The sequence below is a fragment of the Dermacentor albipictus genome, unplaced genomic scaffold (assembly GCF_038994185.2).
Source record: "Dermacentor albipictus isolate Rhodes 1998 colony unplaced genomic scaffold, USDA_Dalb.pri_finalv2 scaffold_107, whole genome shotgun sequence".
Taxonomy (NCBI): Eukaryota; Metazoa; Arthropoda; class Arachnida; order Ixodida; family Ixodidae; genus Dermacentor; species Dermacentor albipictus.
This window is the reverse complement of record NW_027225661.1, coordinates 181,410-196,183: the sequence shown is the minus strand read 5'-3', so window position 1 is coordinate 196,183 and position 14,774 is coordinate 181,410. Positions and strand designations below refer to the sequence as shown.

General features: G+C 44.3%; 1 protein-coding gene across 3 annotated transcripts in view; it reads left to right on the top strand.

The window, feature by feature from the left end:
• The window catches only part of LOC139053387 (splicing factor 3B subunit 2-like), a 56,307-nt gene that overhangs the window by 25,876 nt on the left and 15,657 nt on the right, over nt 1-14,774 (top strand). For all 3 annotated transcript variants that reach the window (XM_070530401.1, XM_070530402.1, XM_070530400.1), the window contains 5 exons: nt 871-1,063; nt 2,139-2,219; nt 9,407-9,481; nt 10,478-10,630; nt 13,909-14,058. In XM_070530401.1, the coding sequence (XP_070386502.1) occupies nt 871-1,063; nt 2,139-2,219; nt 9,407-9,481; nt 10,478-10,630; nt 13,909-14,058 (652 nt within the window). The remainder of the gene's footprint in view (nt 1-870; nt 1,064-2,138; nt 2,220-9,406; nt 9,482-10,477; nt 10,631-13,908; nt 14,059-14,774) is intronic.

The window sequence follows — 14,774 nt, the reverse complement described above, 5'->3', positions numbered from 1 at the left end:
CGCCTAAGCCCTTTGACTAAACTAAAGGTTGTGACAGTCCTCCTCTCCTGGCCTTTCCTTCTCGCCACATGCACCTTCCCTCAGCGCTCGCCCTCCAGTTTGTTCTTTTTGATCGTGGCGATCGTGTTGCACAGCATACCGATCATCGCGATCGCCAAATCCACAATCACCGCAGTCATGGGGCTGCGCACTGCAGTCAGGAGCAACCGTCATGGCATAGGCACAAGTCATAAACAAGGGCGCAACCAACAGCATACCGATGCTTGTGACCAGAAACGCTCAATTCTGCTCCACCTGTAGGTGGACACGGATAAGCCCTGGACATCCTCACCTGCCCTCACTCGCTGGCATGGGCAGCAAAATAAAATAATGTTGCTATCTTTGGTTTTAATCGGGGGACTTATTTGTGCCAAGCAAGCAGGCGACCTCCTTTATTGACGCACCCTTTTCCTCCAAGCTGTACCCTCGCATTATTGGACAGCACCGCCGTGAAAGTAGTGCACAACAGAACAGACAAATGTTACTCTGTGCCATGTTTTGCATACCTGGTGAAACCAGTCACCTCAACCAAGACCCATTGGCTCCACCTCGCAGCTTGGACAAAGGAGGCAATCGCAACCGAGAAATTCAATCCCGATCTGGCTTGATTGTGATTAAAAATGCACCATGTGACGCCCATATTAGACTTCCACAGGGTTGTGCTGTTTCAGCTCTACTTTTCTGGCTTTTATGAAGAAGTCACTTAAACGAATTGTTTTTGCTGTCTCGTTCATGTCGTCGTAATGAGGATTTACTGTAAAGGGTGCTTGTTAAGTGTAGCATGTGTGATGTCGCTGTTTATCTTAACCTGCCTCGGCTTCCCTTCTTCAGGTATGTTCAGGAGACAATAGATACTAAGGACCCATACTACTACCAGTTTCTGCTCATCTTTGAGAAGTTCAAGCTTCAAGAGCCGGAGAAGCCCAAGACTGAAACTGGGCCTGTGACTGATCCAGCAGCCATTGCACAGAGGCTTTTGGAGCGCAAAAAGCCAGCTGACTTGGATGAGAAGGATGACGATGACGTAAGTGGCTGACTTGTCTGTTACCCTGGACGTTGTTAGTGGCCTTTTTAGCACCTCTTGGTGCAGTCTGGCACTGGTCATTTGTCATCTTTTTCTCAGCTTATATGTTCCTGCTTCATTTGAGCTGCAAGCTCCTTGCCTTGGAGGGCTCCACTGCACACCAACCATGCGTTATTTTCTTTGCATTCCAATAGCTTAGTTGGTGTAACCTGTTCAGTATAACTGGACACGGTTGTATTTTTTGCTGCACTATGTTTGTGAGAGCTCACACACAAAAAAAAGCCAAATAAAGTTTGCAGGTGGTAAGCCGCAAGTAATCCTAAATTAAACCTCAAAGCTCTGAGTGCATTCATCACATCCTTTAAGCCGCTTTCAATATTGTTACCAAGAACAAACATTACACAGCATGCTAGCTGGATGTACAAGGCTCACAGTAGTGAAGGGCCACCTAAGCTAACTAAAAATGATTATAGCTTGGTTTTGTATGATGAATAGTGTCATCGAATCTTCCCATAACGAGGGAATGATACTTCACCATTGATGTTTGAATGCTTCGAATGCAGTGTATGCCCCAGGTAGGTTGTGATTTCGCTAGCTGAAAAGTGAAACAGAAAAGCTAGCAGGGGAGGGCAAATATGAAAGAAATGACTGACAAATTTGTGGTCATCCTTCCTTGTGTGCTTATAGTTTATCACTTGGGTTAAAGAATGTAGCAATCCAGACACAAAATTGAAGTGTTTGCAGCCCCTACAATGTGTTATCGTTATGCAAGAGGCATAAGCTCCTTTAGCCATAAGCAAGACATTAAAGTGGAAAACACTAACATGGTGTGAGTCACATTTGCAGATTTGTTGACTGTCGGGCACAGAATTGTGGAATTATTTTTCCTATAAGCAAAATGGTTGTTGGTTTATGTGCATCAGTGGATGGTCTATTTAGTGGGAGGGAGGGAATGCAGGGAAGAATGGCATGTTTCTCTACAACTCTTGAAAGCCATGCAGTGCAACTTTGCTTCTCTGATCACCATTGATGTCTTGCCACATGCTGTAACAAAGCTTTTCTCTCTTTGAGACAGTTGAAAATAGAAGACAAGCCAAAGCTGTCAAAGCGTAAGCTGAAGAAGCTGAGCAGGATGACCATCGCCGAGCTGAAACAGGTCAGTGTACAGTGCCCAAGAGGCTACATTTGTCAGCTCATAAAAAGTACATCGTCACAGTTCAATAGACCTCAGTGCATTTTATTTCAAGAGCTATCAACGGACATTCAGCCTTGTTAGTTTAGAATGTAGACCTGTTCAAACAACCCGTCTTAAAGCTAGAAGACTAAGTGGAGGATTACTGACGTGGCATGTTTGACTTTTCATTTTTTTCCCCGCAAAATCATCAGTTCTCGCTAACCACTTCTTCGTGGCTTCTTTGTGCCTTACTGCAGTTCTCTTTTCCTGTCCGTAGTCTCTCAATTCCGGAAAGCAGCAGTTCTGTAGCTCTGCCTTGACACACGTCTTTTCGCCAGCTTGACACGGTGTCTGTTGCGCACGCGAATGTAAAAAAATGGTGTGGTAAATGTTGAAAAACAAAGAAAAAACAAGATATTGAGCAAGTCTTATTGTGCGCAAATTGTAATTTGTGTATTTGTTTGTTTATTTATTTTCTCAAAGGTCTCTTGAGACATTACATGAGAGAGTGAGTGGTTAATTGCAGACAAAAATAATACTAGTCACAATGGGATGTTTCCGATGAGCCACTTGAATGCTAATGGGTCGATGATAGTGGCAACTTCGGTTAGTGCCGTGCGCAGGAAAATTTGGGCTTTTAATGCTGAGTTGCTTGAATTGTATGAACAATTAGACAGAATAAATTGTTTCGTGCAGTTCTGAACCTACTCATGGATGTTAGCAAGGTTATTTGGGTGGGGTCAAAAATATTGTTGGCATACACCAGCTTGGGCCACACGAAAGTTTAGACATGTCACGCTCTGAGCTAGAAAACAAAACTTTCTTGCCAAGTTTTGTAGAGATTAAGGAAACCACTCTGGCATGGTGATGTTATTTGTTTGTTTGTTTGTTTGTTTGTTTGTTCGTTCGTTCGTTTATTTATTTGTTTATTTATTTATTTGTTTATTTATTTGAAATAGTTTCAGGGCCCTGCGAGTATTGTAGAAAGAAGTGGTTAGATGCAACAGTGTGCAGAAAATAGATAATTATCAAAACATCTTGTATGAAAGTTTTGACGATGGTAGTGTTGGTAATGGCAATGACAGAGGTGGGAAGGTGGTTCCATTCACTGCTGGTTTTGGGGACCAGAGTGTCGTCGTACAGGTTAACTTGGCAAGATGGTACCCCAACTTTAAATCTGTGATCTGCATGGGATAAAGTGCATGGTGATTGAGAAAAAAAAAATTACCGACGATTACGTTACTTCCTAATGTGAAATTTGAGCGCAGCAAATAAGCTGTTTCACCTTTTCGATAGATTGAGGCAAAGAAATCGAGCAACACATGTATGCGCTATCACAGAATTTTTTTTTTTTATTTTTCACACGTATTCCTTTAACAAAGACTCCACTAACAGTTCTTGACAGTCATGAAGGAAGCTTTGAGAAATAGACTGATATATGTTCGACTTGGTACACCAATGCTTGATTCTCAAAGACATTCTCGGTGGCGGCGATGAGCTTCTGCTTCAGCCTCGCTTACTGCTGGTTGCTCTCGACGGCGGCGATGAGCCTCCGCTTCGGCGGCGCGAACGGCAGGGTCTTCTCGGCGGCGGCGCTTAGCCTCTGCTTCGGCGACGCGTACTCCTGGATCATCTCGACGGCGGCGACGGTAAGCTTCTGCTTCGGCGGCACGCACCTCTGGATTCTGACGCCGACGGCGCTGGGCCTCTGCTCTGGCAGCTCGTTTAGCAGCAGCAGCAGCAGCAGCAGACGGAGGACTTCCATCGGTCGTCTCGCTCATGGCTCAGAAAGAACTGGCAGATAATTTCGCAGTGGCGAACGGCAGCGGCAATTTCAGCTCGGGCGGTGCACATATACAGATCCGCCGCCACCGATCTGGCTCTCTGATTGCCACCGCACAGGGCGAACGGTAGCGGCAATTTCGGCTCGGGCGGTGCACATATACAGATCCGCCGCCACCGATCTGGCTCTCTGATTGCCACCGCACAGGGGTTGCATTGGAGGAGGAGCGAAGAAAGGAATTAAGTTCGAGCCGGCGCTTTGACAACCGGAGACTCGCAGGAAGACGGGGGAGGGGGGCGGCGTGTACACCCAGCGGCAAACGATGGGGGCAGAAGCGCGCGCAGCAAGCGGACAACACGATAAAGGGAGGAGGGAAGAGATAGCAGCGACTGACTGATGCTGCTGACGCCGATAGTGAGTCAACCCCAGCTGCGGAGTTGGTTTCAAGGACAACGCCGCCGATGCCGACACAAACAATATGATACCCTCGCTTCCGCAGCGCTAAGAACCAGGTCTAGCCGTGGGAAGGTGGTCACGTATTCGTCGACGTGCCGGGGCCTACGTGAAATAACCGGCGCGTCGGCAACTGAAGAGCACGCTATCCGCCACACAAGAACGGGGGGGGGGGGGGACCCTTTCCTCCTCTTTCTGCATGGCGGCGACGGTGTTCTATGCAGTCACGTTATCTTGACTCTCTAGCGGCGTCAGCGGCAAGCGGTATCAGTCGGTCGCTGCTAGCGCTGGGGGGGATGAAAGGGGGGCGGAGCTGGTTACGAGGCCGACGACAACACCGACGACGACGCGAAACCCAGGAACGGACGCCAAAGAGCTGCGCTGTAATATAGCTCTTTAACTTGAGTGTAATGATCATGTAATGAACATTAACAGCGAGACGATCGGGCAGGGTTAGTATGTTCATCATTGATGAAACATTGGTGTAGCGGGAGTAATTTGATAGTATGAACTGGGTGATGTGATTCTGGACAGACTCGAAGGCTGTGATGAGTGTAAATTGATGGTGCTCACAGCGCACACATACTAAAGAAAAATAAGGGACAGACAGACTGAAAGAGCACTGTCTGCGAACACCATTGAAATGAATCACTGCCGACTTGCTCAAGCTTCATAATGTGAGTGCAGATTGGTTGCGTGTGTTAACAACTTAACCTCACATCTTCTTGGTCCCTGCTATATAATGTTCCTCGTTTTATGGGACGCTGTTTTCTCAGTCCCCCAACATTTTTTTTTATTTAGTTTTCTTCAAGCAATAGACTTGCATGCATGAAAAAGGCTGAAGAATTTGATCCTCATTCTCCATGATGATGCCACTCATAGGCGCCGACTACGGGGGAGCTCCGGGGTACGAGCCCCCCCCCCCCACCTAAAGTGGCATTGCCAGAATTTTGTTACCCACATCATCTGAGGTTTCTTTTGAGTGTCCTTGACCTTCTCGCTTATAATTTTATTGTGGCTAATAGCTTACTGCTTCATTGTTCATGCGGACATGCGCAGCTTTTAGTTCATGCTTTCGCATTATTTCTGCAAATCCTGACAATAGGAGGACAAACGCATTAGAAGCACCAGCGGTGGCTGCCTCATCTGTATTTTGTCACTTCAACAGTGTTTTAAATTTCCTCTGTAATCACCATGCACATACACAATATATTTAATTATATGTACAGGATAAAGTTTATTATATTTTTGAAAGAGAAGGAGGTAGCCAATTAACAATGATATCTAAAGATGTGGATAGCCTATGCCTAGAGAATGCATATGTTGCTGTATGTTCAACTCGCTTCAAATTGCTTTGCATGCTTTTTTGACCATGAAAAAAATCAGTAGACTTCATTGACTCCTTTGGCAGCTGAGTCTTTTATCAATGGCATGTGAAATACACGTGAATTATACGTGTCTCAGTATTGCTTCTCTTTCCAGTAAGCAATGCTAACGACTCATGAAAAGAAAAAGACATTTCTAATAATTTATAACATTTATTAGGGATGGAAACATCGTCACTTACACGTAAAAGACATAAATATATACAGGATTTCCCAATTAACTATCATGAAACAAGATTTAAAAAAAAGAACAATGCGTTACTCAGAGAAAACCTAGTGCATATTGTTTCCAGTACAGTGGAGAAGCTGCCTGTAATTTTTTCATTACTGAGATTTTATTAGTTAACTGCAAATAATTATCTAACTCGATACCTACTATCGTAATTATCAAAGTGTCAATGAGGTATTTGTAGGCACAGCAAAGAGACATATTACTGTGGTGTTTCCAGTGACATACAAATTGCGTACTAATTTTCCCGACTGATAAATAAACCCAGCGAAATATGGAAAATACCATGTGACTGCACTCCCAGCCACATCATAAAGCAGCACCCTCGAACAAGCTCCCTCTGAGTTAGCTAGGACAAAATAAAAGAAATAAAGAAAAGCATCGTGATCGAGCTAGTTCATTATCTGCCGCGCCCCGGCTGAAGTAACACGTCGCATTTGGTGTTAGTTGGAAACAAGGTTTGATAGCTGTTGTCTTGGCGTAGATAAAGTGCACGAATAGTTCTCTTTTTTTTTTACCACAAACCCTATCATCACAAAACCGAATTGACAGCATCAGTGCAAATGTTTAAAGGTGCGTTTTGTTTCATCTCAGTCGTCATGTATTTCTCTAATGCATAAAAAATTATCCCTGCTTTGGGAGCTGCAAATGACAAGAGGAAGGCCGCAAATATATATCAGTCATGGAAGTGTGGCGGTAGACCAAATGCGTTGACTATCATCAGAAATGATGAAAACCTGGGGCAAACCGGGAGCTTCAAGAGACAGCGGCGTAGGATTCCATCTTTCAGTCCTAGTCTATGCACGGATGTTCTAGCATAACTCTCATGCTAGCATACAGGACGCGGCCGCCCAGGTATCGATTTTCAAGTCATCAATTTGGAGGATTGTAAATGACTCGGCCTTTCACTCGTACCACCTTAACCAGCACCAATGATTGGAAGACAGAGACCTGTAGAATCATCTAGATTTCTTGAATTGAGTTCTCACAAAATTTAATGAGTCACCGGACTTTTTGAGCAACATCATATGCGCAGATGAAGCAAATTTTCACAGAAACGCCTAGATAAATTTGCATAATGCACACTATTAGAGTGGCTACAATGCACACTGGGTAAAGCGCAATCAGCATGAGTACCATCGGTGGAGGAGTTTCTCGGCGAAGTCTCGCTGTCACGTCTTGCACTTGTGTGGTGTCAGCAAGATGGGGCATCAGCACACAGCAGCAGCTGGGCACGAAACTGGCTGAATGCGACTTTTCATGCGCAATACGTTGGAAGGCCGGGCTTGTAAATTAGCCGGCTACGTCAGCCGACCTCTCTCCACTCGATTTCTTTCTTTGGAGTTATGTGAGAGATTGTGCTTACATGACCGAGACGGACATCAGATTAGCTCAAGGCAAGGATAACGGATGTCTGCTGTAGAATTCCAGTGTCGGTCATCAAGAAAGCCACTGAAGATGTGATAAAGCGAACTCAGTACTCCGTAGCTGGAGAAGGAGACCTATTCGAACATGTCCTCTAAGCAGCAATTGGTGTTTGACGGCGCTTTCGAATTCACAGATAATAAGGACACTCTGAAATATGATGTTCTTTTCATTTTGTTTTGTTTTTCTTGCAGACGTCCCGACTGCTATTGTGCTCATTTAGCAGTGGTATATATTTACTTCTTTGAACGCATAAGTTTTGCCTTTTCTCTACATGTGGGTCGCTTCCCGGTCTGTTTATTTTGCTTTTATTTTTTGCCATGGACCTGTTTTTTCAGCATGTATACACTCTCATGAAAAATAAAATGGTCACTTTAATTTGGCTTTGGTCTTAAGCAAGTTTCTGGCGCGAAATGTAGCTGTGCACCCACTCTTTCGATGCAATGCGAGCAAAGCCGGAATTTTGAAACATTTTGTGCCTATTACATTGCTTTTCGCGTTTTGTGTGTGCTCAGAGTGGCGCTTCGGCCGCGTTATCAAGGGGGTTTTGTTATCAATATGATCAGTCTGCCTTGAGAGACTAATAGTGTGACGTAGAAATGAGAGCAAGGAATAGCTGCGAAGCTGCGAAACCTGCTGTTGGTGCTCCTTCCGTACCATTATCAAGGTGATGCGCTGTCTCTTTGGGTTTGTGACAGGCAATGCTGCTGCTTTCAGTCAGCTTATTTGAGGGTGCTGCTTTATCATACGGGTGGGAGTGCACTCACATGGTATTTTTCATATTTCGTCAAGTCTCCTTGTCAGTCGGGAAAAAAATGTACTCGCTTAGTACGTCGCTGAAAACACTGTAGTTAGACGTCATTTGGGGGTGCCTACAAATGCCTCATTGACACTTTCATAATCGGAACAGTACTTCTAGAGTTAAATAATTAATTGCAATTAACAAATTAAATATCAGAAGCAAAAGAATTACTGGCAGCAACTCCACTGTACTGGAAACAATGTGCACTAGGTTTTCTTCGAGTAACGCAACCGCTATTTTTTAAAGTCTTGGTGCATGATGGTTGGGACACCCTGTAGGATTCACTCAGTAACCGAAATGAGGCCAAGCCGGATTCACTCGAGATCAGAATCAACAGCAGTCATGCGCAAGCGCACTCATACTCAGACTCACAGCAAAAGAAAAAAAGAAAGGAGAGAGACAGAGAGGCTGTAGTTTGCAGAAAAGGTGAAGCAGTATTAGTGATCACAAAGTATACAGCAATGATACAAAGGAAGATTACACCACCAAGAGATGCCAGATTCTTGGTGGTGTGAGAGGACTGGCTGTGAAATTGAACTGCTTCCTACTATGAGGTCTAGTAAAATCTCATGTATGACTGTCACCTCAGTGAACAATTCTTCTATGTCAAACGAAGTTTCTTCAAGTGCAAGAAATATATATATATATATATAAATGGGACTTGGAAAGCTGGTTGCCCCCTCTTCCCCCCTGGAAAAATGGACTTTTTGCCTATGATGCCACTTGAGTGAAATTGGTATGCAGATGAGCTATAGGAAGTGATAAGATTAAGGTTACCCATTGAGCGCCAAGAGAGTGGAAGCAGTCAAGGACGTCGGAGAACTAGATGATGGGACGAAAATAGGAAATTTGTAGGCATAACATGGGCTCAACTAGCACAAGACAGGGGTAATTTAAGATCACTGGGAGAGGCCTTTGTCCTGCAGTGGACATAATATAGGCTGACGACGACTGTGATGATGATGACGAGTGAGAGCATTTGCCAAGCACCTCTTGTATGAAGGGAAACGTCCAGCCCTTTTACTTAGCTTGTTACTAAAAAAGCAAGAGCAGTGCAGGTTTCTTTTCTGAACATTTTAATTTGCGTTGCAGAAGGTCATCCGGCCCGAATTGGTGGAGATGCATGACGTGACTGCCAAGGACCCAGTACTTCTCCTCCACCTAAAGGTGCGTGCACAACTGTACTGTACTGCAATTTATGACCAGCTTGGGCTTTGGCTGTGGCGATAGAAAATCTCATGCTAGTGTGGGCTTAGGCTACCTGCCAGAAAGAGATGTCCTTCTGTACATTATGTGGCAGCGAGTGTTCCAGCAGGACATAGGGATGTGGAGTGTGTTGTTTTTCTTAGTGGGTCAAGATTCTTGGGACTTGATAGCATAATGTGGTACGATGTGATAGAATGTGGATGTGAAGATTTATGGGACTCTAAAGATGTGTCAGAGCGTCTCCTGAAGTTAATAGATAATGTTGGCTGGGCATGATCAGGATATCCTTGCTCTAACATTTGTCAACATTATGAAGTGCTAGGTCTCATTCATGCAGATGCTACATGTCCAATCCCATCAATGTCATGGGAGATAAACATGTTGGCAGCACAAGGAAGCAGCGTCCCAACAGACGACAACAATGTCAGCGTCTGCGGCCGTACATGTTTTTACAGTGGCTGTGGCCGCTGTAGAAACACACAACTACTGGTTACCACAATGATACTGGTTAAATTACTGCCGTAGGCACTGTCTGTAGAGATCAGGAAGGGCATGTCCTGATGTTGCAATGCACGTCAAGAAGCCCAGTTGTCTAAGTTTACTATGGTATGCCTCGTAGCTCAGATGCAGGTCCAGGACATACTAAAACCTATATAATTATCACACCATTAAACACACCAAACACTGTCATACAAGTGCAAGGGACCTATGTCATTGGTAGCCCATTCATATGGAGAAACTAGACCGAAAACCTTTTCCCCTGACGGAAGCAGACACCATGTGACAGTGATAGGACAGAGCAAAAAATGCGATTGTGTGAGCTCAGCCCTTCAAGCATACAGGCAGAGCAGTGCCAGTGCATCCTGCAAGATAACACACCTCACACATTCAGTGTGCAGCAGCAGTGAATTTCAGTATGCAACAAAAGTTCATCTGCATTTCTTTTGTGCATTGCAGTCCTCACGAAACACGGTGCCAGTGCCCCGCCACTGGTGCTTCAAGCGCAAGTACCTGCAGGGCAAGAGAGGCATTGAGAAGCCACCCTTCGACCTGCCTGGCTTCATCAAGAAGACAGGTATCATGGAGATGCGGCAGGCCCTCCAGGAAAAGGTGCGAGGCACTTCCCAAGGATGTGTTGTAACAAAATAGTTGTAGCGGCAAAGTGATAGAAAGTTGGGCAAGTTGGTACGGTAACATGATCTTGAATTGTAGCGCGAAGTGACACAGACAGAGACTAGAAGCAGGCAGGACAAGCGTTCATCCTGTCTGCTTCTAGTCTCTGTCTGTGTCACTTTGCGCTACAACTCAAGATCATGTTGTAGTTGGTTTGAGCATTATTGTACTAATTACTACGTAGGCTGTAAGCAACAGCACTGGTGGAAGCATATTACCATGCTGTGCTTAGCCAACTTGTGTGGGCCTCGAATTGTATTTTGTCACTGTGTGCCATTATTTTCTAGTATAGTAGACTTCCGTTAATTTGACCTTGACGGAACCAACAAAGTTGATCTTATTTTCCGGCGGGTCAAATTAAATGAGATGAAGAAGATGTACTGCTGATTCATTTAGCAGTATTTGCCCAATTCTACACACCCCTGAACCAAATATGTGCCCACTTGCTATGTTTCTAAAGTAGAAGACTAGCGTAGAAATGGCATTAATGCTCCTAAACAAAAACAAAGTACTATGAGTCTAATGTGCACCCAATTTTTTAGCAAGAAAAATAAATCTTGCACAATGGCAGCCAGTTTTCTAAAGTCAGCTTTGCCGCACGGTTATTTAAAAGCCAGTTTTGTCACAATATAGCTGGGTTATACGGTAAATCAAATTAATGCCGCAAACTTCGCATTGGTTTTGTATCTGATTGCACCATGCAGGCAATTTTTAGCCCAATTTGCTTCCAGGAAAAAGAAAGGCTGGTGAGGGAAGGGGTGTCATTAGAATCAGTTAATACCGTAATTGGTCACTGTGATCTACCGTTAATAGTCGAAAATATTCCTAGGGCAGGCCAAAAATAGGTGTTTTCGATTGAAGAATAATGTGTGTTCACTGTCCCCTAAGCTCCGCCAAGATGTATTGCCATAAAGGTGTCACTATTAGAGCCGTCATAGGGATCGTGCATGTGCGTGCTGGCTCATTAGGTTCAGTCATCCTGTGAATGCCGATTTTGGGATCGAAATAAGGAATGTTTGGGTCCATAGAAATGTGTGGGCGCAGGCAGGTACCTTGGGTCAGGATCAGATTAATTGAAAAATCGAATTAACCAGAGTCGAGTTATTGGAAGTCTATTGTACTAGCATAAAGGATTTTGCAAGCAATATAAATTTCATATACACTCAATGTCCAATTTTTGGACACCTTAAGGGCTGCACAAACATTTTTTTTAAATATCGGGCATTAAAAGAAGAAAAGAATGAATGCATGCCTTTTGCTGCTCCCAAGAGCTCAAATCACCACAGGCATGTCCAGAATAGCTGTGAAGGCTCGCGAGAACACTTATTGGGTATATCGGCGCCCGTAATGTGGCAGGAGACGACGGGAGCACGCATGCGTAATTATATATAAGGACATACCGTGTCCCATGACAATGGCTCCTTTCCACTCTTTGTATGCTTCCCCGGTTGACATCGCTGTAATGCGGAGAAGCTGACTTATGGGAACGGGCATTATTTAACGTTCGACCTTTGCCGCGCTTTCTGCGCTTCCAAGCCAGCGAGGATGACTAAGGCAGAGTCGACACCATTGGTGACAGCGGTGAAGTCTTTCAATGAAAAGCACAGCAACAAACAGCAGAAACCTTGGCATAGCGAACATTGAAGCAGCTAGACCTAACATTGTAGCATTGGTTGCTATGACTGACATTGGATCAGCTTGGGGAAGCGGTGGTTCAAGGCTGCAAGATATTAAAAATGGTTGTGCTGGTGGCTTTGATTAAGGCCACTTAGGACCTGTGGTCATGGCAAAAAGTAAGAATAATTGGACAGTGAAGGGTTTCAGCGTTCCAAATTTTAGATATCCTTATGCATTGGCACTATTGGGTACGTGGTGTTGCCGCAAAGGCGTCCGAATTAGTGGGCATGTCCAAAGAAAGGCCATACGAAAAATCAGCTGTTGACTGTACTTATTTTTTTTTTTTCCTGCCAAGAAGCGTTGCACAACAGATCAATATTGACACGTGTATTTATATTTATCGGGCGACCAGGTTTCACCGCCCAACAAATCTTATCGCACAGCGCGGGACGCGCTTGCATGTATCCGAAGTTTCTGGAAAGTTATCGATGCTTCTATCCGCAGTCTGTTGTTGCCGAACCTTGTGTTATCGATTTATTCGCCTGAAGCGAATGATGTAGAACTTTATGGAAGGCACGCGGGTCCCAACGATTAGTCTGGAACATTCGACGATTGTGTATAAAAGCCGACGCGCTTGAACCGCTGATCAGATTTTCGACGATCGCCGACCGTGTTCGCCGCTATCGTTGTGCTATAAGTGTAGCCTGTTTTGTGGGCACAGGTTCGCCCAATAAAAGTTAGTTTTGTCTATCACAGTATTGCTACTGTGTTCTTAACGTCACCACCACGTGACAATATTCCAGCACATCCTGCTTTGAATGTAGCATCACTAGATGTTACCGCTAACAGTGTTGTTCATATTTCCGTCGCAGTATTTCACAGAAATGGCAGTGGCGTAAACATAATATTAACTGGTTGAAACTTTCTGTGTTCTTTTTTATTTTTCTTCATGCTTACCGTGATATTGGGAGTTAGCTTTTTTGGTATTGCTAAGTATGAACAGGTGATAGGCATCTCACTTGCCTTGTGTAAGGTGCTACAGTCTACTGCTAGCTGGTTGTAGAAACATTTCTGCATGCCAGAAGCAGAATCTACAGTACCTACTTATCGTGACCAGTTTACGAAAATAAATGCACTTGTGGTTGTATCACAACAGTGAGAGTTCACATCCACATTCCATTGCACACACAAAAGTTCTTGTGCTGGCATGGAAAGCTCTCTTGCCAGGGAACATGAGTTGCATTGATTTTAGCATTGTTTCTTGCTGTTTCTGGCTCATGAGGTGACACTCATTGCACTTATATCACACACACATATGTAGCTGCATGGTCCTAATGACTTTACTATCCTGAGTAATGACTTTACTACCCTGAGTGTTGGTGCAGTATCTAAAGCATAATTAATATTGTATTTGGTGTGTCTTTCTGATGACTTTTAACAACATTTGGCCTTTGAAAGGGTCCAGACCATGAGCTGCTTGTCATGTAAAGTTACCTGTGCTTATGTTGAGGTCCATTTGATCAGGTGCTGGAATTTTTCTTGTGCGTTGTCTCCACATTGGCGGCCAGACTTGAAAGCCATTTCTTCTGCCTTTGCAGGAAGACCAAAAGACAATGAAGGCCAAGATGCGCGAGAAAGTGCGTCCCAAGCTGGGCAAGATCGACATTGACTACCAGAAGCTACACGATGCATTCTTCAAGTGGCAGACCAAGCCTCGCATGACCATGCATGGGGATCTCTACTATGAGGTGAGCTCTCTTCTGGAGCGCTGGCTTTTTGAGGTATTTGTGCGTGAGCCACAGATGTTTTCAGCAATCCATGCTGTTCAAGTGAAACAAACCTATCATTAGATTTTCCTTGTGTTTTATTTCACTAACAGATTGAAGAAGTGCTTTGTTGTGCCTAGTTGTAACAGTTTGTGTTTTGAATCAACAAAACCCACCGTAGAAATTTTTTTCCTCTCAGAGTGGCCATAAAACAATAACTTCATCAAGAGAGCCAATTCCTTTGTAAAGACTGGTATGCATTAGTTTATGACCGAAATTGACGTTGACCCTGTACTTGGAGGGAAGGAAAAGGAGGTTAAGGTAAAGAGCCTCACAATTTGTTTTTTCTAACGTCCTAACAAATTTGGCTCTTAAATTGGGGGCACTTTTTCATGCTATGCAGCTGCAATCTTGCATTTCTGTGTTCAGTCATAGAGGCATTACGTAATCAAGGAGTACAGAACGCTTTTGTAAATACCTTGGAAGATATCTACAGAGGTTCTACAGCTACCTTAATTCTACACAAGAAAAGCAGGAAGATACCTATAAAGAAAGAGGTCAGGCAGGGAGACACAATCTTTCCGATGCTATTCACCGTGTGCTTGGAAGAAGTATTCAATCTATTAAACTTGGAGGGCTTAGGAGTGAGGATCGACGGCGACTATCTCGGCAACCTTCGGTTTGCCGATGACATTTTT